Genomic DNA, 24,519 nt, shown 5'->3' on the forward strand with positions numbered 1-24,519 from the left:
CATGATGGAATCCCACCATAGGAAACAAATGGAATCCATAAAACAGATACAAACAGATTTCCAAGAGATTAAAAACTCCATCAATGGGCTGGGATTTAGCTCAGTGGTTTCGACACCTGCTGCGCAAGCGCAAGGACCCGAGTTCAATCCCTGGTAACAAAAAAAAAAAAAGAAAAAGAAAAACTCCATCAAAAGTCTGCGCAGCAGAATGAACCAATGTGAGGATAGAATTTCACATATAGAAGATAAAATTGCAATTAGTGAGGAGGAAAAGAAAAATGGCTTTAAAATTGTGAGGGAACATGAGAAATCAATCCAGCGGCTGCTAGACGATGCAAAGAAGAACAACATAAGACTGATTTGAGTCAATGAAGAAAGAAGAGAGAGTGCAGATGACATAAAAAAACTCTTCACAGAGATGATGGCAGAAAACTTCCCAAGGAGGGGAAAAGAACTTGACATACAGATAAGTGAGGCATATAGGACTCCAGCTAGCCTTAATAAAAAAAAATCTACAGTTCAGCATATAATAGTTAGGATTCCAGAAATCCAACAGAAGAACAAAATTCTACAAGCAGTGAGAGAAGAGAAACAAATCACATACAAAGGAAAGCCCATCAGAATCACAGCAGACTTCTCAATGCAAACCCTCAAGGCAAGAAGAGCTTGGAGTGATGTATTTCAAGCCCTAAAGGAAAACAGCCTCCAACCCAGATTGATGTACCCTGCAAAATTATCTTTCAAAATTGATGGAGAAATAAGATACTTTCATGATAAAGAGCACCTCAGGAACTTCATGAATACCAAATCAGCACCCCCAAAAATTTCAGACAATACCCTAGGAAAAGACAACAAGGATCACAACCCCAGGAAACCCCGCAGAATGAATCCATTGGGCATGACAAATTAAACGCAAAGGGGGAGAATCCAACAAAAAGAAAAAGTCATGACAAGGCTTTGAAAACTTTTGACTTCATCTCCCTAATGAGTGTATAATTCAATCTTATTATTGTACTGATTAGTATTTTTCTGATTCTAGAGTTGCACACCATTCCTTTTGCTATACTGGCTATTTATCATCTTATGTCTACATTTTAATTGGGTTGTCTTAATGAGCTCTAAGAATTCTTTCTATATTCTGCTCACAGGTTATATGCATTGCAAATATGGTCTGTTTAAGGACTTTTCATTTTAATGATGTCATTTAAAGTTCTAAATTTTGATGGAATCTCATTTATCAATTTTTTTTCTTTTATACATCATGTTTTTTGTATCCTAGGTAGTTCTTGCCTACCCTGAATTCATAAATATTTTCCCTTATAATTGCTTCTTAAAGTTTTATAGTTTTAGGATTTCTTATTTAGGTTCATAGATTCCTTCAAGTTATTTTCATGTATGGAAAAAAAGGGTTGAGGTTAATTTTTTATATACAGATACTAGGTGTTCTAGTGCCGTTTGCTGAAGACACTATCTCTTCCTCGGCTCTTGAATTGAGTTTATATTCTATAAAATGCTAATGTTAAATAATCTTTCAAAACTCAGTGGGCCATATATGTGTGGTTCTATTTCTAGATTCTTTGTTTTATTCCAATGATCTATATGTCTTTCCTTACACCAACACTGCCTTGATTACTGTAGCTTTAGAAGAAGTCTTAAAATTGGATGCTAAACGTCTTCCAACACTGTTTTTGTTTTTGTTTTTTACTTTTCTGGGTCCTCTGTACTCCTACATAACTTTTAAATTTCAATATCCAGTTCTTCATTTATAGCAAGTATACACAGACCTGAATTTTTATATATACCTTGTGTTTTCTAATCCTGCTAAATTCAAGCACAAGTTCTAGGGGCTCCTAGAGATTTCTTAGTATTTTCTCTGTAGATGATCATTTCTTCTACATTTAAAGATTTTGCTTCTGCCGTGCCAATCCTATCATAGTTGTGTCATTTTATTGCCAGACTACTTTGGTTTAGACCTATGTTTCAAAGTCTAATGGACAGATGAAGAGTAGACATATATCCCCTTGCTCCCCACTTTAGGGAGAAAGCATTGTATCGTCTCCATTCACAGGAGGTTTTTTTGGAAGTATGGAGTACATGTCTTTGATCTGTTGAGAAGGTTCTGTTCTACTTCTAGTCTCCTGATAGCTTTTACCATGAACAGCTGTAGAATTTAGTCCAATACTCTTTCTCCAACTAGTGACAGGATCATATGGCTCTCTCCTTTCCTCTGTTAAAATGATTACTTTCGGGCCAGGGATTTAGCTCAGTGTGTTCACCACCTGCTACGCAAGCGCAAGGACCCGAGTTCGATCCCCAGTACCAAACAAAACGAAACAAAACAAAACAAAAAAAATGATTACTTTTGGGGGTGGATCTTCCAATGCTGAACCAACACTGCCATCCCTATAATAAAACCACTTTCTACATACTGCCAGATCTGACTTCTAAGAGTTTGTTTTGTTAAACAAATTTCTATCTGTGTTCATACTTTTTTCTTCTATTATCTTTATCCAGTTTTAGGATTAGCACAATGTTGATTTCCTAAAATGAAGGGAGAAGTGTTCCTTCTTTTTTCTGCTTTAAATGTTTGATATAATTTATCAGTTAAAATGTTTATGAGCCTGCTGTTGTCATATAGGTAGGTTTTCAAGCTAGGAATATACTTTCTGTAATAGGTGCTGTTCAAATTTTATATTTTCTCCAGAGTCTGTTTCATTAATTTGTCTTCCAAGGTACTTCTTAGAAGTTGTCAAATTTTATCTCAAGAAAGATTTTTGTAATATGCTTTCTATATCCTTTTAAATTCTGTAAAATCTATGGTAATGTCTACTAGATCTTAATATTGTAATTGAAAAAATGTATAACTGATATTGTGTAACAGGAAGAAAAGGTCTAAAAGAACAGGGGAATTGGGAGGGGTAGGGGAAGGGAAAAAAGGGAAAGGAAAAAATATGAGAAGAGGAAAAACATGGAAACAAGGTCTTTGCAAATAGGAAAGGGTGGAGGGGGTGAAGGGAAGGCAAGGGAAGGGGGAAAAAAATAAGAACCAAGAGACTCATGTAATGGTAGAAGATCCCAATGATGAATGTAACTGTATTTTATACCTAAAATGTACCAATAAAGTTAATGGGGAAAAAAAATAAATTTTTTTTTAAAAAAGAGAAAAAAAAAGTTATAAATTTTAGTTAATTGATAAATGTATCTGTGTTTCAGTTTGAAAAGTTAGAAATTTTAGTTAATTGATAAATGTATCTGTTTCAGTTTGAAAAGTTACAAAAAAAAAAAGAAGAAGAATATCTATTAGGGCCAGGGATTTAGCTCAGTGGTTCCGTCGCCTGCCTCACAAGAGCAAAGACCCAAGTTCAATCCCCTGTACCAAAAAAAAAAAAAAAAAAATATCTAACAAATGATGTGAGAACAACATACACTGTACAATCCCAAGTGTTACTGAGGCTAAAGATTCACTGCCTTAAGATTATAAAAAAGACTCTTTCTACTAATGTATAAAGAACTATAAAATAATAAAATAGTATATAACTTGGACATGCCTAGCATGGTCTCAGATTGACAGATTCAAGTTAAATATAAAACAGGGGCCCAAGTATATCACCAATCAAGGGTTATGTATATATCAAAATAGCACTTTAAATCTCTTTATGGAATAAAGGAATTAATAAAACTTAGAGCTGTGAACATATTATACATTTCAACTAACACTCATAATAACACTGAAAATCTCACAAGGTGAAGTCTCCTTGTTTCCAAAGTCTCTGATTTCATCATAACTCATCTTTTTAAAGACTGTATTATTTTCCTCTTTTCCTTCCATTAAACACACTTTAAATGGTGAATCTAAAAGACAAAAATTGAACAGGTGCTATGTCTGAGTATTTTGCCTTTAACCCCCAACCCCTGGCCAAATTTGTGTGTTGCAATCTAATCCCCAATCAACAGGTTTAGATTCCTGGATACAGGCCCTAGGAGCTGCCATTCTAAATTACTACTCAAGAACAGAAGATGACGTTATATGTGCACAAATTTGAGGCGGAGATTCAGCCACCTACACAAAGTTCAGAATCTAGGAAAAACTACAGTGCCGGGGAAATGTGGGATAGAAAAACTATATTCATTAGCTTGGGAAAGCAGTAAAGAAGCTCGCTGTACCTCCTGGGTCTGTGAGGTGTAGTGTGAGGAATATCAAACAAAGAAAAAAATTAAAAATCAAACAGAGAGAAAATAAATCACCTAGAAAGGTAAAACTAATAATTATATTCCTCAATACACTCACCATTAACCAAAGCCAGAGGACTACAGAAGAAGGAAAACTTCTAATTCTATATCCAGCTAAATTATATTTTGTTTGTTTGTTTTTGGTACCGGGGATTGAACTCGGGACCTTGAGCTTGCAAAGCAGGCAGCAGAACCACTGAGCTAAATCCTCAGCCCTAAATTATATTTTGTAATGGAAGCAAAATAAGATACTTTCATTCAAAAACTGAAAAAAAAGTCCATTCATAAGTCTTTGCTGAAAGAATCACTGAAAAACATACCTAAAGATGTCAAAAGTATATGCAAAGTAAAACATAAATAGTAAGTCCTGACTATAAAGAAACTAAAATAAAAATACACAAGTGGGGGATGGGCTAAGTAAAATCAAGGTGGAATAAAAATAATAGAAATAAAACATTAAGGAGAAATTCGACATGAAGATTTCTAAAGTTCTCTCTCATATGAAGCAAAAGAAGTTGGGTAGGGCAAGGGAATTAGCTCTGGTTTCGCCGCCTGCTGAGCAAGCGCAAGGTCTCGAGTTCGATCCCCAGTACCAAAAAAAAAAAAAAAGAAGTTGAGTAAACCTGGTTAATTTAAGGCAATATACATGTAAAAATGCAAAAGTGATTACTAAATTAGGAAGAATATAAGTCATTTTCAAACCAGATGACGAAAAAGCAAGTAAGAAAAACTTGATTAATATTACAGAAATCAGAAAGGGGAAGGGAAAGCATGAAACACAGAAAAGCACAAAGAGCAAAAATAAATCTAAATATATAATACATTAGTGAGAACATACTGCCCTCTCCCAACTTGAAAAAGATGTTTAAATTTAAAAAGGCATAAAATTCAAAATAAAATATATATTCCATAAAAATACACTTCAGCTAGAAAGTTGCTATTGGAGCTCGACTAATAAAGCAGTAAGGCTTTTAACAACCATTAGTTTTACCAATCCAACAGATTGCCACAGTGTCCTGAAACCCCTAACTCCGGATATTACGTGGCAGCAAAAGGAATCACAATTCCCAATAATATGGATAGTACAAATGGAGCTCTGGGACCACTATCCCTCTGCTCCCTTGAACTTGGGCAATGCCCCCAGAGCCAACCCCCTGACTCAGCACCCAGTCAATTACATTGTCAATCACCCCTGAAAGACCCAATGGGAGGTGCCATAGGCCCCGCCCATTTCAAATCCCTAACTGCACTCAGCACCCAGGACATTTTTTCCTTTCCACCTGGTGCCATTATTCAATTCCTGCTGGTCTCCTTTCCACAGGTTTGAATCTTCTTGCTCTGAGCGTACCTTTCCTCTTTAAACTTCATTAAACTTTGCTGCTTTTTCCTTAACTTTGTGTACAACGTCCAATACTTTGTTTGTTGTGTGCAAGAACTTGGAACCTGTCCAAGAACCCAGATCCCAAGGTAACACCGGTGCTTTGAGACATTCTTTGGCGAATCAAGGAACTTCTCTGCAATAGACAATAACCTCATATTCTACTCCCATTTCTCAAGAGGAGTTTCAGACAAGATAACAATTCAGGGCCTTAACAAGGATAAAGTGTGTAACTTTCAAGACCTTGGACAAGACTTCTTTAAGGATCTCTGGCAGAGTCTTTGAGGCCAACATAAAAGCTGTTGAGTGATTCATAGCAACCTGAGGAGCTTCTTCCCCAAAGCACCAAAACCAGAGGTGTTACCAGGTTCTTGATCAGTTTTGCTGGCAAGGCACTTTTCACTGTTTTGTATCTGAATGATCTTTCCAGGTTCCAAACCAGGTTCATAAAACAAAAAATCTTTTATGACATCAGTCTGCTCTTAAAGGTACAGAAAAAAGCTGGCTTTACTAAGAAGCATCAGAATTTCACTCTATTACATGCTGAAAGGAACTGGTGTTAACTGCCAATACTATTCAGACCATGACTTGAGATATTGCAAGAGGAAAAAAGCGGGAACAATTCTAGAAAGAGACCTACATTGTTTACCTGCATCCAGCTACAAACCATCTACAGGGGTTCACAAATCCTCCCAAATCACACCACTTCTCTAAGATAAGCCCTTTGTGTTGGGGCAAACCCAGATTTCAGTTAAGATTTTCTGGCACTTTCTTATCAAAAAGATTCACACTATCTAGGTCGCTTGCTTCCTGAGAATATATAAAAGGCTTCTTCAGCTTTGTTGGCTTCCTGCTTCTATTAACAAGAACCTCACCAGGCAAGAAGTACATGACTTTTGTGTCACTGCCCATCCAATCATTAGAGTAAGGTCAAAGAACACAGAAGTTTTGTTCTGCTTTTTCTCTTGTTCCCTTTTTCTTTCCTAATCTTTTTTCTTATCTCTGTGTGTGATCTTTTAAAATTTAAACTAGATCCTACAAAAATGAAGATGGTATAGCAATTTTCACTGATTCTTACTAATTCTAATGTCCAACTATATATAGTCTCCACATGTAGCAATAATGAAAACTACATAATCTGAGTAGACTAGTGATCCATAATATCCTTCACTTATTTAAAGAAGGGGAAAGAAAAAATAAGTAATTTTGACTTTAAGGAAAAAAAGTTTTAGCAGGGTATGATGGTGCTGTAATCCCAGCACTAACGAGGCTGGGGCAGAAGGATCACCATGAGTTCAAGGCCAGCCTGGGCTAAATAGTGAGTTCAAGGCTAGTCTGAACTGCATGATGAGACCTTGTCTTCAAAATAAAAGTTTTAAACCAGGCATGCCATGCCCACCTGTAATCCCAGCACTTGGGAGGTTGAGGCAGGAGGATCACTTTGAGTTTGAGGCCAACCTGGGCTACACAGTTCCAGGCCGGACTGGGATACATATAGAGACCTTGTCTTTAAAAACACTTAAAGGGCCGGGGATTTAGCTCAGTGGCGCCCTGTCTGCCTCGAAAGTGCAAGCGAACCAGAGTTGGATCCCTGGTACTGAAAAACCAAAACCAAAACCAAAACAAAACAAAACAGAAAAACACTTTAAAAAATGTTTTAAAAGCCAATTTTCAAGCTGGGCATGGTGGTGCACATCTGTAATCCCAGTACTCAAGAGGCTGAGGTGGGAAAATTGCCACAATTTCAAGGCCAGCCTGGGCTGCACAGTGAGTTTAAAGCCAGCCTGAATTACAGAGCATGACCATTTTTCAAGAAACAAAAATAAAAATTAAAAAAAAATAAAAATTAATTTAAAAACAGAAAAATATCAAAGCCTTTTTATGTACTAGTTTTTAGTTCACAGATTCCTAAAGTCTTATGCTTTATTCATGCATAAAGCAAAAAATTTCTGAGCTTTTATCCTTAATGTCATTATAAAATCCTGATTTTAAAACATACCATAGTGGCAAGTACTACACTTGACTACTGTGTAAGAATTTACTTTCTCCCAACCAACTACTAACCAGGCCCGACCCTGCTTAGCTTCTGAGATCAGACACAATTGGGCATGTTCAGGGTGACACAGCTGTAGATATGTACCTTCTAAAGACAGTCATAACAGTACTTCTGTGCTACATGCTCTTCTAGCATCTTGCCACTCCTGAAGCAAGAGGTTGTGCTCATCAAACAGGGTAAACCTTGAACTACTGCATAAATGAGCTCTTCAAAGCTAACTGGAAAAGATACAGAGCTAGATAAGATCTTTTGTTTCTGTACCTGTATATGTGTGTGTAATATACTTTATATATTATATTTTTGTATATATTTTATATATATATATAAAACCACAGTGTACAACAGAAATATTTATGTACAAACACCTAGTTGGAAAATGAAATACGTAACATCATCCAGAATTCTAAATTATATAGATATGGGGAAAGTACCTGCCAGTGGAGTCCTTCAAAATGGCACTGTGGATATACAGATAAATAGAGCCAAATGAACAAAATCAAGGGTCTCCAACTGATACCCACTATGTAAGTTCTATGAGGACAAAATTATGACTGTTTGTGTTTTTTGGTATTATATCTTCAGTATGTGGAATTTATTAATGAGCTAATAGTTAAAAGGAATTAAAACAATATCCATAAAATATATTTGTTAGTCTCAAAGAACCTCTTAGGAATCCACTTTTCAAAATTCACAAAAACGAAAGAAAGAGAACGGTAACCAACCAGAATATATAAAACTAGCTGAAGACTTTAAAATGTTGAAAAATCTCAGGTCCAAGTTAATAGAAATTAAACCAAATTTAGAGAGAAAAAAACTAAAGTGAATAGAGAGAAACACATGGGATTCATAATTTTAGTTACAGATAAGCTTTCTAAAATCTTAAAAAAAATAACTGAATATTGAGAAGAATCTAAGTATTACTAAAGATAGTAAAAACAACATAAAATGGATAATGTAATTCATACAATTAGTAGACCAATTAAAAAATCAGAATGGGGCGCCTGCCTCGCAAGCGCAAGGTCCCGAGTTCGATCCCCGGTACCCTCCCCGCCAAAAAAAAAAAAACCAGAATAAGAAATCTTGAACAAAATCTATCAAGCAGCTAAGAAGTTGGGAAATTCCTAGGTATTATGGGCATTGCGTTAACAGTCGCATACACCACTCTAAATAGAACATTAAAATTACTTAATTGAGCAGCTGAGGCAAGAAGATCACAAGTTTGAATCCTGCCTGGGTAACTTAGTGAGGCCCTGTCTCAAAATTGTAAAAATAAATAAACAAAAATTAAAAATTGAAAGAGCTAAGATGTAGCTCAGTAGTAGAAAACACCCTGGGTTTGGTTCCCGTAGCGCGCACATGCACGCATGTATACACACACCAAAAAAATTGGAATCTGGAAGTATTTCAGTTTTATTTATTTGTTGAAGTCTAATTATGAGGGGGGAAATACTGGTTTCATACAAGTTCAGGCCTGTAGATATGGCTCACTGGTAGAGCTCTTGGTTGAAGAGCTAGGTTCAATTCCCAACACTTCTTCCCCAAAGAAAAATAAGTTTAAAAGATAAACTTTTTTTTGTTTTGTTTTGTTTTTTTCTTTTTTCTTTGGTACTGGGGATCAAACTCGGGACCTTGTGCTTTCGAGGTAGGCAGCGGAACCACTGAGCTAAATCCCCCACCCAAAAGATAAATTTTTACAAAAGCAAAAAACAGTAAGAAGCTCACTTCACCTCAATGTGAAAAAGTCTTTTGTTACATTCTACTTAATAATGCTTTTGAAAAAATAAACAATTATGTTTTGTTGGCTTGATGTTATACACTCAGAATTTTACAACTTGGAGTAAAAATAAAGCACTTCTCTTTTTCAATAGGCCTTCTAAAAGATTCAGTGTTTGCCATAAGAAATTGGTAGGGTGTTGCTACAGGATTTTAATATCATTTTTAAACAGCCATTGCTTCAAAGAACAAAGAGGGTTTCAAACAAAGGGAAATTCTCCCATCTGACTGGGAAAAGAAAGATAATCTTAGGATTTCAAGATGCAACCATGATAATCATATTATAATCATGCATCAATAGCAATTCACATACCTTTTTTTTTTTCTGTATTTAGAAGGAAACGTATAGAAGACACTTTAAGAACTAACAGGAAAAGCTAGGCATATGTCACGAGCTGATAACCCCAGCTACTTGAGAGGCTGAGGCAGGAGGATTGCAAGTTAAAGGTCAGCCTGGGCAACTTAGTGGGACCCCGTCTCAAAATAAATAATATAAAGGGCTGGGCATGTAGCTCTGTAGCAGACCATCCTGGGTTTGACCATCCCAACACCAAACATCCCTCTTTCACTGACTCTTTCCATTTTACTGTTTGAATTCTTATTCTTCTCTCCCATACTATTTTATCCTTTCAAGGCTATCTTAAATGTTTTCTTATCTATGAAACTTTTTTTTGGTCAGTACTAGGGATTGAACCCATGGCCTTCACATACAACTACATCCCCACCCCCCACTTCCACCCCTACTTTTTTCAATTTTGAGGCAGGGTTCCACTAAAATTACTAAGTTGACCAGGTTAGGATCAAATTTGCAATCCTCCTGCCTCAGCCTCTCATAGTGTTGGGATTACAGGCATGTGTCACTCACCCTGGCTTCTATGAAACTTTGACATCATCATGTCCTAGGTGGTCTCACTTAACTTACTTATAGTATTCTTTTTCTTTTTTTTTTTTTTTGGTACCGGAGATCGAAATCGGGTCCTTGCGCTTGCGTAGCAGGTGGCGAAACCACTGAGCTAAATCCCCGGCCCTCTTATAGTATTCTTTCAGAATGCATTCATGGACTTGTAAAATGGATTATACTTGAAAATGTGTCTTTCTCAATAAGTTTTTCTCAATCAATTTTGAAGGAAATAGCTGTATCACGTTACTCTTATAATCATCTTCATTATGAGATCATTGCTTTCCTTTCCCCTTGCCTTCTAGCTACCGCAATGGAATTTCCAAGTCAATATGTCCTAAAATATAAACCTCTCTCTCCCCACTTCTAGTTCTCTTCTACAATTCCTTTCTCATAGTCACTGCCATCTATTCAATTAGCTGCCAAAGTCAAAGAAATCGACAAATCTTTCCCACCTTTCTCCCCTTTGTGGCCCATATTCGACTCATCATTTTCTATCAGTATGGCCTCAGAATTATCTCTAAATTTAGAACTATTGATCCACCGAGTTACACAGTAGGATTAAGAACAATGAGGTCCCGGACAGAGTGCAGTAGCTATCCAGAATATAAAGAGTGAGAGAAATCAGCTTCCACTGATGTGAATAAAGAAGGTTCTGGGCAGGTCTAACATAAGCCTTGCTACAGGTAACTACAACCACATTTCTTCTTTCATCAGGGTACTCAAGAGCCAAATCGAGGGTCTCTTGTTGGAATTTATGACATTAAAACTGTTTGGAGGGTAGGAAGGAATTACCTTGTTTTTTGGTTTGATTTTTTGAGGTGGGCTTGAACTCCTGGGCTCAAGCGCCCCTCCTACCTCAGCATCCTCAGTAGCTCAAACTACAGGCACACACTACCTTTCCCAGCAGGAGAGAGGAATCTCAATGAATTCTTCTGTTTGTCTGTGTTCACCTTAACCTGGCTAACTAAAAAGGATGTAGTAATAGTGGCTATTTATTTCCTGCCAATCCTAATCATCCCAAAGACAATGCAAGGAAGTCATGCTGAATTGGGTAGTTAGAGGATTAAGTTTATCAGTAATCTCCTAATATGAAGTTAGTATGAAAATTTCTTTCAAAAGTTAGAGATAAGCGCCAAAAGATATTTAAACTCAAACTTATAGAGCAAGTTCTAACTCAGCTTTCTTAACTAGTTTAACTAACCCAGTTAGTAGTACAAATAAGCCCATAATACACTGTCTCATAACATGCAAATAGGATGCAGGGGAGAAAAGACTATTCTGAATGGTATTAACAAAAAACAATATTAAGTAAACTCAATAGATTATAATAATTTTCCCTAGATCACTAGCAACTGCTATTCAAGAATTCATTTATGTCTAGCCAGGAATGGTGGTGCACACCTATAATCCCAGCACTGCAGAGGCTGAGACAGGAGGACTGCTGCAAGTTCAAAGACATCCTGATCTATATAAGTGAATTAAGGCCAGCCTGAACTACAGTGAGATCCTGTCTCAAGAAACAAAAATTCATTTATGTTTACAGTTAAATTTCTTCTGATTCTGAGATATTTTTAAGCCTCAATATTCAAAGTGTTCTATCCTTTTAAGTTACATTTCCAGCCCCCTACCCCCCTTTTAATTTTTATTTTGAAAAGGGTCTTAACAAATTGCTCCAGCTGGCCTCAAATTTGCAATCATCCTGCCTCAGTCTCTTTAAGTACAACTTTTGATGAGATAAGACTGGTATCCTAAGCATCATTTATACCAATGTTTCCTGAGGAAAAAGCCATTTGATATTTCAAAAACTGACTTAAAAAGACTTCCATAGTCCTGAAAATATTGCTCTGTATTGCCTTAGCAAGGGCAAGAACTAGTAAGCAATATCTACTAATTAACTGATCTATTTGGAGGGGACAAATGCCTTAGCTTTACAAATAGTTGGAATTTACAAGTGTGTGCCACCCACTATGGCTGAGATTAGTGATTTTTAGTAGGCAAAAAAAATAAGAGATTGCACAGGCTGAGAAAGATGCTTAATTCCAAACCCAAGTAACCACAGTAATGTGAGGGACAAACTAAAAGTAAAAATAATGTATACTGTAACCCTAGAGCTTAGACATAGGACACAGTACCACTAAAATATGTGCCAGGGTCAGACTCCTCCTGCTCAACACCCCTCTTTCCTACCCACTGATTCTTTCTCTCTCTCTTTCTTTCTTCCCTTCTCTACAAGCCACTTTTTATTTTATCTCTTTTTCTCTGCTAAGAACTTGTATACTTGGGCAATAGTCAAGACAGAAGAGGGCCGGGGATTTAGTGCAGTGGTTTTGTCCCCTGCTGCGCAAGTGCAAGGACCCGAGTTCGATCCCCATTACCAAAAAAAAAAGACAGAAGATTCTGTTTGAGACAAACAGGAATTTTCAGCAGTATTTCTAAGACAACAGGTCCCCAGAGTAGAAGGCTGTACAACTAATCTCCTCAGACTGTCATCGTGTTCTTTCAGCTGAAGGACACTGCAGAGTTATAATTCTTCAGAGGCACTACTGCTCTAGGGTCAAGAAGGGTGTTGTCCCAGGAACATCCCTGAAGTGTAGGAGAGGCTGCCTGATGGAATGTTTGACTGCTTAACCTACAGGATATGCAGTATGTGTGGCCACACATCAGGAACTTTATGCCCATGACAATCATGGCAAGTCACTATTGTTAAACAACTTCTGGGAAGAATTTCCAAATTTATAAAACTGTTGACATACAATATTCGAACATATTTATAGAATATAACTTGTAAGATTCTTGAATATGTCTGGAAACATTATTGGTCAAAACATTTCCAGAGAGGCTGGGGACTTAGCTCAGTGGCACTGCACCTCCCTCAAAAGCACAAGGTCCTGAGTTTGATTCTCAGTACCTAAAATAAAATAAAATAAAATTCCAAAATTCCAAAAATAAATTCTAATTCAAAAAAAAACAACATTTCATGAGATGTAGTTGATGTTCTGGTTATGGAATGGAACTGAGAATGACCTTAAAACGTTACCAAAAGAAAAAAAGAGAGAATCTGGCCAAGCTGTGATGTGCTGTATGGCCTGTTTCCTTGGCAGTCAGGAGGTAGGGCCTAGTTGAAGGTGGGTCACAAAGGGTGTGACAGGCCAGGGTACATCTCCTTCCCCAGCTCCTCCCTTTTTCCCTCTACTTCTGGCCAATATGTGAGTAGTTTTCTCTGTGCCAGGCAGGCCCTTCCACCATGCTGTTTTTTCCCTGGAAGCTAGCCGACTTCAAGGACTGAAACCTCTGAAACTGAGCCAAACTAACCCTCTCCTCCTTTCATTTGTGGGTGTCAGGTATTTTGTACCATGACAAGAAAATGTCTAACAACAACAACATTTACCTGCACATTTATGTTCAGGCTCTGAGCTAAGCCTGTCACATACCAGCATCAGATTTATTTTCAGTCCTTTACTCTTCATTTATATCACCAGCACAATTTTGCTTCAATATTATTCAAGAGAAAAATAACACTAAAACTCAGGGTCCAACAGCCAATTAACTTTACTTGCTTAGACAAGAATATAAAATTGGTATTTTTAGGAGAACTGAAATAAAACCAGTCATCTCCTAATAAGGAGAGATACTAACACAGCAGAAAACTAAGTCTTCAATAATAATTCAGCAGTCCTTCACAGAAGTAATAGAGTTACAACAACCACACACAGGGACTCAAAGATGCTACTAAGCGCCAACTAGTCTTTTCCCCTACAGTAGGGGAAGTGAGAAAGTTTTAAGTATCTTATGACTATCTTCCCTCAGCGCCACCACACACATAAAGCTTTCAAAAGACTCATGACCAAACATATAAGTAAAGCACAAATACCAAAGAACTAGAAATCCCATTTGTGAGCTGGCTCTTTGTACCTTTTCAACGTTTTGGAAATAAAAATTTCTACTATGAGGTTCCTCCCCACGCACTGACTTATCATTTCCCAGAATCTTGCAAAATTAACAAAATACATAAGCCAAACTCTACCAAGATTTCATTCCTCACTATAAGAGTGATTGGGATTATTATTTGTTTTGCCAACTTCAGATAGTAGATTAATCCACTGATGAGATAATTTTATGGTATTATTGAAAGCTACTAGAAACAAGTGTGTCCCACCACACCTAGCTTTCCTTTTCTAGTAGTTTTTTAATAGAAATCTTAATATTATACGTTGATATTATCCTTTCATGGAAGGGATAAAATACTTAAACTACACATCTATTTCCACAAATCTATACTTTCATAAAGTTGAACACATTTAGGACAAACTTGTTCCTCAAGAAAGACATAAAAACAATTAAAATGATATAATGAAATAATCTTAATAAAACTGAATGTATACTTCTCTATTTTTTTTTTTTTTTTGGTACCGGGGATCGAACTTGGGATCTTGCAACTTCTCTATTTTTAATATGTGAAATTTAACAATAGTTTAGAAGTTGACAGAAATAAATGAAAATTAGACATCCATTCATAGATATTTTAAAGTTTGTCTCAAAGTAATCCTCAGCAAATATAATCTATAGATTTCATTTCATGCTGGGAATGTAGCTCAGTGGTAAAGTGCTTGCCTAACATGCATGAAGCCCCAGGTTTAATCCCTAGTACTGGGGGGAAAAACCCATTAATTTCATAAGTTTTTTAAAAGTTTATTCTTTTAAGAATAAAATTCCAAGCATTTCTTTAGCTCAGTGGTTCTGCTGCCTGCCTCAAAAGCACAAGGTCCTGAGTTCAATCCCCAGTACACCCCACCAAAAAAAAGAAAAGAAAATTCCAAGCATTTCACTAAAGTTTACACAGCAGCCTGCTACAGCAGCATGATAGCAACACAGGAAAAGAAATGGCAGAACTTCTTTATCTGCCATTGCACTCCACCCTCCCTTACCATGCTAGGTGAAAAACTACAGGTGACAGTCCATTACATCCGGTCCACTGCTACCATGGAGCATCAGTGCTGTAATGCTGGTGGAAATATATACTTGGAAAGAACCAAGCAGAGGTTAAGGAAGAACTAGGGCTCCTCAGCAAGCAAACCAGGGCTGAGGGAGGCAGCATTCTGACAAAAAGTGACATTTTCTCTATTTTTCTTCCCTCTAGCAATAAACTAAACATTTATGTTCCCCTCCATTTCAATTCATATTTTAAAATCTGAACCTCCAGAGTGATATTAGGAAGTGAGGGCTGTGGGAGATTATTAGGTCATGAGGGCCTTCATGAATGGGATCAGTCCACTTATAAAAGAGACCCCACAGAAGAAATACCTTGACCTTTCCACCATATGAATACACAAAATAAGACAGCCATCAAATGGAGGTGGGGGGTGGAGGAAAGGGAAAGACAAAGAAAAAAAAGAAGAAAAAACAGGCAAAAAAAAAAAAAAAAAAAAAGAAGGGAAGGGAATGGAATGGAAGGGAAGAAAGGAAGGGAAGCTTCTCAAATTTGATGAATACTAATCTATACATCCTCAAAGCTCAACAAATAAATGCCAAGTAGGAAAACTCAGAGATCTAAACATAGACATGTCATACTCAAACTTTCAAAGACAAAGAAAAAAAGAGAATCTTTGAAATGAGCAAAGAGAAAAACTCATGTACAAGGATTCTCAAGATTAACAGCTGATTTCTCATCAGGCCAGAAGACTAGAATAATAAAGTGTGAAAGAAAAAAGTATCCTGTAAACATAAAGGTATGCCAGTAAGGACCGAAGAAAGAGTAAGACATCCCTAGATGAAAAAAAATTTTTTTACTGAGAAAATTCATTACTAGTACATGTGTTATATGAAAAATGGCAACAGGAGTCTTTCACCTAAAATAAGGACTTCGGACAATAAGTTACATTCACACACACAAAAAAATGACACTAATGAATATAATGACAGATAAATAAAAAAGACACCATAAATGCATTTTTGTTTGTAACTCTTATCTTCTATATAATTTGAAAGATAAATACATAAAACGCTAATTATAAAACTATTAGTTTAATGTGTAAGATGTATGTAGCCATGTACAATAATGTACATACTAAACTTTTGTTAAAATTCCAAATAGTTTCTCTGGTGTGAGAAACTGAAAGTTTAAATGAGGATCAAAATGTATAATAGATAATGTGAAATAGAAAGAAAAGGTCCAAAAGGGAAGGGGAAGGGGAAGAGGATGGGGTAGGGGAAAGGAAAGCAGGAAAAGGAAAAGGAAAAAATATGAGAAAAGGAAAAAAAAGAAACAAAGTCTTTGTAAATAGGGAGGGGGAAGGGGGTTGAAGGGAGGGCAGGGGAATGGGGAAAAAATTAAGAACCAAGATATATCATGTACAGGTACAAATTCCCAATGATGAATGTCATCATATTGTATACCTAAAATGTACCAATAAACTTAATGAATTAAAAAAAATTCCAATTACATTAGGGCTAAATAGTTCAAGTAGTGATAAAATGCTATTCAAATTAGAAACTCCATCCTTTCTAAAGTTCTATTAGGCAAACAGTCAATAAAAATATGAAGGCTGTGAATGACTTTAATACTCATTAAGTTTCTCAATCACACTCCAAATTTACATAAAGATAGGAAAACCTATGGATTCCTCCACACACAGAAGTCTCTTTTCAAAGAGGACGTCAACAACTGAGTTTTCATTTCCCATTGGTCAATACCTTAAATTCTAGCCATTTGCCTAAATGACCCATTGAAGGTAAGGGTGAAAAATGCTATTCTAAATTATAGTACTCTAATATAGAGAAATAGCATATTCTATAGTTATACTGGTTGATAATATGTAAGAATTTTAAGGAGCTATAAATCATTAAATGATTTATTCTGGTGCAATAGTTATTCTGTTATAAACACTGCTTTATAATTAATGGAAAGCGGCCAAAGTGAAAATTTTCCAGTAATACAATTATATTCTAAAGCAAACCTATAATGACTCTGATAACTACTAAAATTTTTTAAATTTTGTTCATTTATTTATTCAAGAAACACTAGGAAACTTTCTATGTGCCAAGCACTATGCAACAAAATGAGACAAAAAAAGAGACAAGTTCTCTGCTCCTTAAAGTGTGCACAACCAGGAAAACAGTGCCATTCTAGAACTAAACAATTTATGACTAGAAGGGACCTTATAGCTCCCATATACCACTGATAAAGAAACAGACTCATCACTAACACAGCCAACTAGGCAGACTGGCATCTGAGTCTGTATACAGTTTTAATACTATGTGTATTCCTCGTACCATGACTTTTTCTAATGACTAAGAGGAACAGAATTGGGCGAGGTGGTACAAAACTGTAATCCTGGCACTTTGTGAGGCTGAAGCAGGAGGATCAAAATTTTGAGTCCAGCCTGGGCAATTTACCAACTTAGCAAGAACCTGTCTCAAAGGTAAACATAGGTAAAGGGCTAAGGATATAGCTTAGTGAAAAGGCCCTGGGTTCAATCTCCAGTACTTTTTGAAAAAAGTGATGAATGGATGCTTCCATGTGATAGACCCAAAATATGAAACTAATGGCTAATATATGCACTAACCATTAAATTAGACCAGAAATGCTTAATGGATACAGACAATATAAACAGCTGTTTAAAGATTACTTAAATATTTCACAATTTAGAGACAAATCTAATAAACATGATATTATGATAAAGCCCCATTAGTAAATGTTATCAAAAACTAAAATAAAGTAATATGATAAGCTTTCTGAGCTATAATAATGATTTTGCCTGTTTTCTGATATGTAAAATGGGGATAGTAAAAGTATATATTTCAAAGAACTGTTGTGAAAATTAAATGAATTAATACTTGAGAAAAGATAGTAAGCTCAGTACCTAGTAAACCGGCAACAAATGTTAGATCGTCTTATGTAGGATCATTTTTAATTACATGGGTAAGGCACATGAAAACAAAAAGAAAACTATATTTCTTTAAGAGATAGGCTATTAATATGATGGTCTTCTTTTCTAGAAACTAGTATAATCTACCATTAAATTATACAGTTGAAGCACAGAGTAGGAGACTTCCAGACCACCATAGTACCATTCCCAGTCCACAGGAGGAGGCTTCAGGGCCACTTTAGCACCACTCCCAGCGCAGAGGAGGAAGCTTCCTGACCGCCATACCACATCTCCCTGCACAAAGGAGGTGAGCCGCACACCCACCCTCCCAGTCTAAATGAGAAAACATGTAAACAAGTCTCAAAACCAGACTTGCACATCACCTACAGCAACCTCAAAGGGAAACGAGATAGAACAATCTGATATGAAAACACCTGGACTCCATGAACTGGCAACAAAAGAGGATCTGGGAAAAATGAAATCAGAAATAACTCTCAGATAACAGCAGAGACTGTGCCCATAGTGCAAGACATGATTAATAAATCTAGAGACGACATGAATACACAGATTAAAAAACAGAGGTGCTGAGTAACATGATGGAAATCCAACATAGGAACACATGGAATCCATAGAACGGATGTAAACAGGTTTCAAGGAGATTAAAAACTCCATTGAAAGTTTATGGAGCAGAATGAGTCAATATGAGGGCAGAATTTATAGAAGATAATATTGCAATTAGCGAACAGGAAAAGAAAAACTGCTTTAAAATTCTAAGGGACGATAAGAAATCAATCCAGCAGCTGCTAGATGATGCAAAGAAGAATAATATCAGACTGAGCAGAGTCAATGAAGAAAGAGGAGAAAGTGCAGATGACAAAAAAAACTGTTCAAAGAAGTGATGGCAGAAAACTTCCCAGGCAGGAGAAAAGAACATGACATACAGATAAGAGGCATGTAGGATTCGAACTAGCCCTGATCAAAAAAATCTGCACATAGGCATATAATATTTAAGATTCCAAAAACCCAAGAACAAAATTCTACAACCAGTTAGAGAAAAGAAACAAATCACATACAAAGGAAAGCCCATCAGAATCATAGCAGATTTCTCAACACAAAGCCTCAAGACAAGAAGAGATTGGAGTGATATATTCCAAGCCAAAAAGGAAAACAGCCTCCATCCCAGATTGATGTACACTGCAAAACTATCTTTCAAAAGAGATGCAGAAATAAGGTACTTTCATTAGAAAGAGGACCTTAAGGGGCCTGCGATTTAGCTTGGTGGTTCTGGTACCTGCCTCGCAAGTGCAAGGTCCTGAGTTCAATCCCCGTTACCAAAAAAATAAATAAATAAAGTAGCTACCATCTGCACTTAATTCGATCCCTGGCACCAAAAAACAAAAACAAACAAAAGAGGACCTTAGGAACTTCATGAATACCAAACCAGCATTCCAAAAAATTTTAGATAATATCCTAGTAAATGACCATGAGGATCACAACCCCAGGAAGCCCAGGACAAGGACTCTGACAGTCACAAAAAGAAATTAAATGCAAAAGGCGAGAATCAAACAAAAAGAAAAAGTCATGACAATGATAAGTGAATAAATACCAGTTAAAACCATCAATGTTAATGGTCACAATTCACCAATCAAAAGAAACAGACTGGCAGAATGAGTCAAGAAGCAAGATCCAACAATATGCTACATACAAGAAACACACTTAATTCAAAAAGAAGCTCATAGACTGAAAGTTAAAGCATGGAAAACAATACTTCATATGACAGGAACTGGAAAAAAGGCAGGAGTAACTAGCCTCTTTGCAGATCAAGTGTATTTCAAACCAACACTGGTTAAGCAAGAAAAAGAAGGATACTACATTCTTGTAAAGGGATCAATCCTAGAAGAGATAACAATCATAAATATATATGCACCAAACGCTTGTGTACCTAAATGTATAAAACAAATACAAGCGGACACGAAAAATCATATACACTAATACAATAGTAGTGGGGGACCTCAATACCCCATTGTCACAGATAGATCAACTACACAAAAAATAAGAAATGAAATACTAGAACTCAATCCAACTCTTTAACTAATGAGCTTAACAGATGTTTACAGAGTATTCCACCCCCACAAAATCAGAACACACATTCTTTTCAACTGCACAAAGGTCATTCTCCAAAATAGACCACACACTCACTCATAGAACATATTTAAGTGCAAAGGAATGAAGTTATCCCCTGTATATTATCAGACCATCATGTGATCAAACTGGAGATCACTAGCAAAGAATACCTCAAAAATTTCATAAACACATGGAAATTGAACAACACACTTTTGAACAACCAATGGGTCACAGAGGAAATTAAAGAAGAAATCAGACAGTTCCTTCTATTAAATGACAATGACAATACAACATATTGGAATCTATGGGACACATGAAAGCAGTCTTATGAGGGAAATTCATAGCAGTGAATACTCATATTAGGAAAACAGAGCAAGCCCAATTGAAAAACCTTAATCTGAACCTCAAACTTCTAGAAAAAGAAGAGCAGGAAAAACCCAAAGCTCATACAAGGGAGGAAATTATAAAGATCAGAGCAGAAATCAATACAATGGAGACTAAGAGAATGATACAAAAAAATCAAGGAAGCTAAAAGTTGGTTCTTCGAGAGAATCAACAAAATTGACAAACCCTTAGGCAACCTTATCAGAAAAAGGAAAGAAAAGGCCCAAATCCATGCAATTAGGAATGAAAAGGATGAAATTAAAATGGACCCAGCACAAATCCAGAGGATCATCAATACCCACTTCCAGAACCTATATGCCAATAAGATGGAAAACACACAAGAAATGGACAGATTCCTAGATAAGTATGAATTACTAAAGTTGAATGAAGATGACCTAAAAATTCTAAACAACCCAATATCAATCAATGAAACTGAAAATGTGATTAAAAACTTACCAACTAAGAAAAGCCATGTCCTGATGGCTTCACTCCTCAATTCTACAAGACATTTAGAAAGAAACTACTGTCACTACTATTTTAACTCTTCAATGAAATTGAAAGGGAAGCAATACTCTCAAATTCATTCCTGGAAGCAACCATCACATTGATACCCAAAGCACAGAAAGACCCAACCAAAAAAGAGAACTATAGGCCAATCTCACTAATACACATGGATGGAAAAATCCTTAATATGATACTGGCAAATAGAATGCAGAAGATCATCAAGAACAATATACACCCTGATCAAATTAGATGCAGGGATGGTTTAACATATGCAAATCAATAAATGTAATACACTATATCAATAGAGCCAAGGACAAAAACCATATGATTATCTCCATAGATGCAGAAAAAGCATTTGACAAAATCCAAAACCCATTTATGATAAAAACCCTACACAACATTGGAATACATTGGACCGGGAATTTAGCCCAGCGGTGTCGCCACTTGCTACGCAAGGACACGGACCCAAGTTTGATCACAGGTACCAAAAAAAACCCAAAAAACAAAATTGGAATACACAGTCTCTACATCAATCTGAAAAAAGCCATCTATGAAAAACCAACAGCCAATATCATACCAAATGGTCAAAATCTGAAATCCTTCCCACTAAAATCAGGAACAAGACAAGGATGTCCACTATCATCACTCCTGTTCAATATAGTTTTGGAAACAGACACAGCAATAAGACAAGAGAAAGAAATAAAAGGAATAAAGATAGGAAATGAAGAAGTCAAATTCTCATTATTCACAGACGACATGATACTCTATATAGAAGACCTCAAGAACTCCACCCAAAAGTCTTCTAGACTTAATAACCAAATTCAGTAAAGTAGCTAGATACAAAGTCAACACACAGAAATCAATAGCTTTCCTCTACACAAACAGACTCACTGAGAGAGAAATACAACAAAAAATTCCTTCCACAATAGCACCCAAAAAACAAAAATACCTAGGAATCATCCTAACAAAAGAAATCAAAGAGCTCTTCTCTGGAAACTATGGCACTCTGAAAAGAGAGATTGAAGATGATTTCAGAAAATGGATAGACATCCCCTGCTCCTGGGTAGGAAGGATTAATACAGTGAAAATGGCCATACTTCCAAAACTGCTGTATAGATTTAATGCAATTCCAATTGAGATCCCAGCAGCATACTTCATGGACCTTGAGAAAACAATCCAAAAATGCATTTGAAACAAGAAGAGACCCAGAATAGCAAAAGCAATTCTAGGTAACAGAGACATGGCAGGGGGTATCACAATCCCCAACCTCCAACTATACTGCAAAGCTACTGTGATAAAAACAGCATGGTACTGGCAAAGAAACAGATTTGAGGACCAGTGGAACAGATTAGAAGATGCAGAAACAACTCCAGACACACTTAGCCACCTCATCTGTGACAAAGGAGCCAAAAACCCTCACTGGAGGAAAGATAGCCTCTTTAATAAATGGTGCTGGAAAACTGAGTTTCAACTTGCCAAAGATTATAACTAGACCTATATCTCTCACCATGCACTAAACTAAAATCAAAATAGATTAAAGATCTAAATATTAAAACAGAAACACGCAGGGCCAGAGATTTAGCTCAGTGGTACCGCAACTGCCTCCCAAGTGCAAGGGGTCCTGAGTTTGATCGCCAGTACCAAAAAAAAAAAAAAACCAGAAACACTGAACCTGGTGGAACAGAGGTTAGGTAGAACGCTTAAAGATATTGGTGTAGGAAAAGATTTTATGAACAAAACCTCAGTTGCCTGTGAACTAGCACAAACAATCAACAAGCGGGATCTCTTCTTACTAAACAGCTTTTGCACAGCAAGAGAAACCACCAACAGTGTGAAGAGACAACCCACAATGTGGGAAAAAATTTTCACCTGCTGTTCCTCAGTCAAAGGTCTACTATCTTGCATCTATAAAGAACTTAAAAAAAAAAAATCAGAGCTCCCAAATTTAAAGACCCAATGCAAAAATTGGCATCTGAAATGAACAGGCATTTCTCAGACAAAGAAGTAGAAATGGCAAAGAAACATATGAAAAAATGTTCAACATCACTGGTCATTCGAGAGATGCAAATGAAAACAATGCTGAGATTCCACCTCACCCCAGAAAGGAAGGCTGCTATCATGAAACCAACCAACAACAAATGCTGGCGGGCCTGTGGGGAAAGACGAACACTGCTCCACTGCTAGTGGGAATGTTGACTTGTGCAGCCACTGTGGAAATCAATATGGAGATATCTCAAAGAACTAGGACTAGAAGTCCCATTTGACCCAGCTATTCCCCTGCTGAGTATCTTCCCCAAAGAATTAAAATATTCATACCCGGTGATATAGGTGCACCCATGTTCATACACCACAGTTTGTAATAGCTAAAACTTGGAAGTAGCCCAATTGCCCATTAACTGGAGGCTGGATTAAAAAAATATGGGTTTTTTTAATAAAATGGAGTACTACTCAGCCATAAAAACACAAATTAAGAGATATTTATAGCTAAATGGATGCACAGTGAGACGATACTCTTCAGTGAAATAAATAGGACACACATGTGTAAATACCAAATAGTTTCTCTAGTGTGAGAAACTGAAAGTGTAAATAAGGACTAAAAGGTATAATAGACAATGTGAAATAGGAAGAAAAGGGGTAAAGGGGAATGGGAAGTGGGAGGGGTAGGGGAAAGGAAAGAAGGGAATGGAATTAATATGAGAAAATGAAAAAACGGAAACAAAGTCTTTGTAAATAGGGAGGGATGGAGGAGTTGAAGGGAGGGCAGGGGAAGGGAGAAAAATAAGAACCAAGAGAGATTATGTAAAGGTACTAATGTCCAATGATGAATGTCATTATATTGTATACCTAAAATGTATCAATAAAATTAAATTTAAAAAAAAATTATACAGTTGAGGAAAAATGTTAAAGGCATAAGATTTAATAATATGGCCCCTTTCATTTTAAAGAACAATCCTGCCCACAAGCACAGAAGAGGTTGGCCGCTCCCATCACACCAGAGGAGGCTTCTGGGCCGCCGCACCCCACAAGTACAAAGAAGGTGAGCCGCTCCTAATGCACACGCACACGAGGAGGCTTCCAGGCTGAGGCTTCCAGGCTGCCGTACCATCACACACACACACACACTCCCAGACCCTGCAAGCACAGAGGAGTTGAGCCACTCCCAGCACACAAGCAGAGGCTTCCGGGCTGCCTTAACCCTCCACAAGCACACAGGAGGTGAGCCACCCCCAGCACACAACAGGAGGCTTCCAGGCTGCCATACCCCTCCATGAGCACAGAGAAGGTGAGCCACTCCCAGCACACA

At 36.8% G+C, this 24,519-nt stretch overlaps 1 protein-coding gene across 20 annotated transcripts in view; it reads right to left on the reverse strand.

Annotated features, from left to right (window-relative positions):
• Cdk19 (cyclin dependent kinase 19) overlaps positions 1-24,519 on the reverse strand; it is a 183,978-nt gene that overhangs the window by 87,608 nt on the left and 71,851 nt on the right. The window contains exon 2 of one of the 20 annotated variants that reach the window (XM_013068969.3): positions 3,742-3,852. The exons of the other annotated variants lie outside the window; for them this stretch is intronic. Within the exon in view, the coding sequence (XP_012924423.3) occupies positions 3,742-3,783 (42 nt within the window). The 5' untranslated portion in view covers positions 3,784-3,852. The remainder of the gene's footprint in view (positions 1-3,741; positions 3,853-24,519) is intronic. 20 annotated transcript variants of the gene reach the window in all.

The sequence above is a fragment of the Heterocephalus glaber genome, unplaced genomic scaffold, assembly GCF_053883595.1.
Source record: "Heterocephalus glaber isolate CG9 unplaced genomic scaffold, H.glaber_assembly_v1.0 deba00000942, whole genome shotgun sequence".
In the NCBI taxonomy this organism is placed as follows: domain Eukaryota; kingdom Metazoa; phylum Chordata; class Mammalia; order Rodentia; family Bathyergidae; genus Heterocephalus; species Heterocephalus glaber.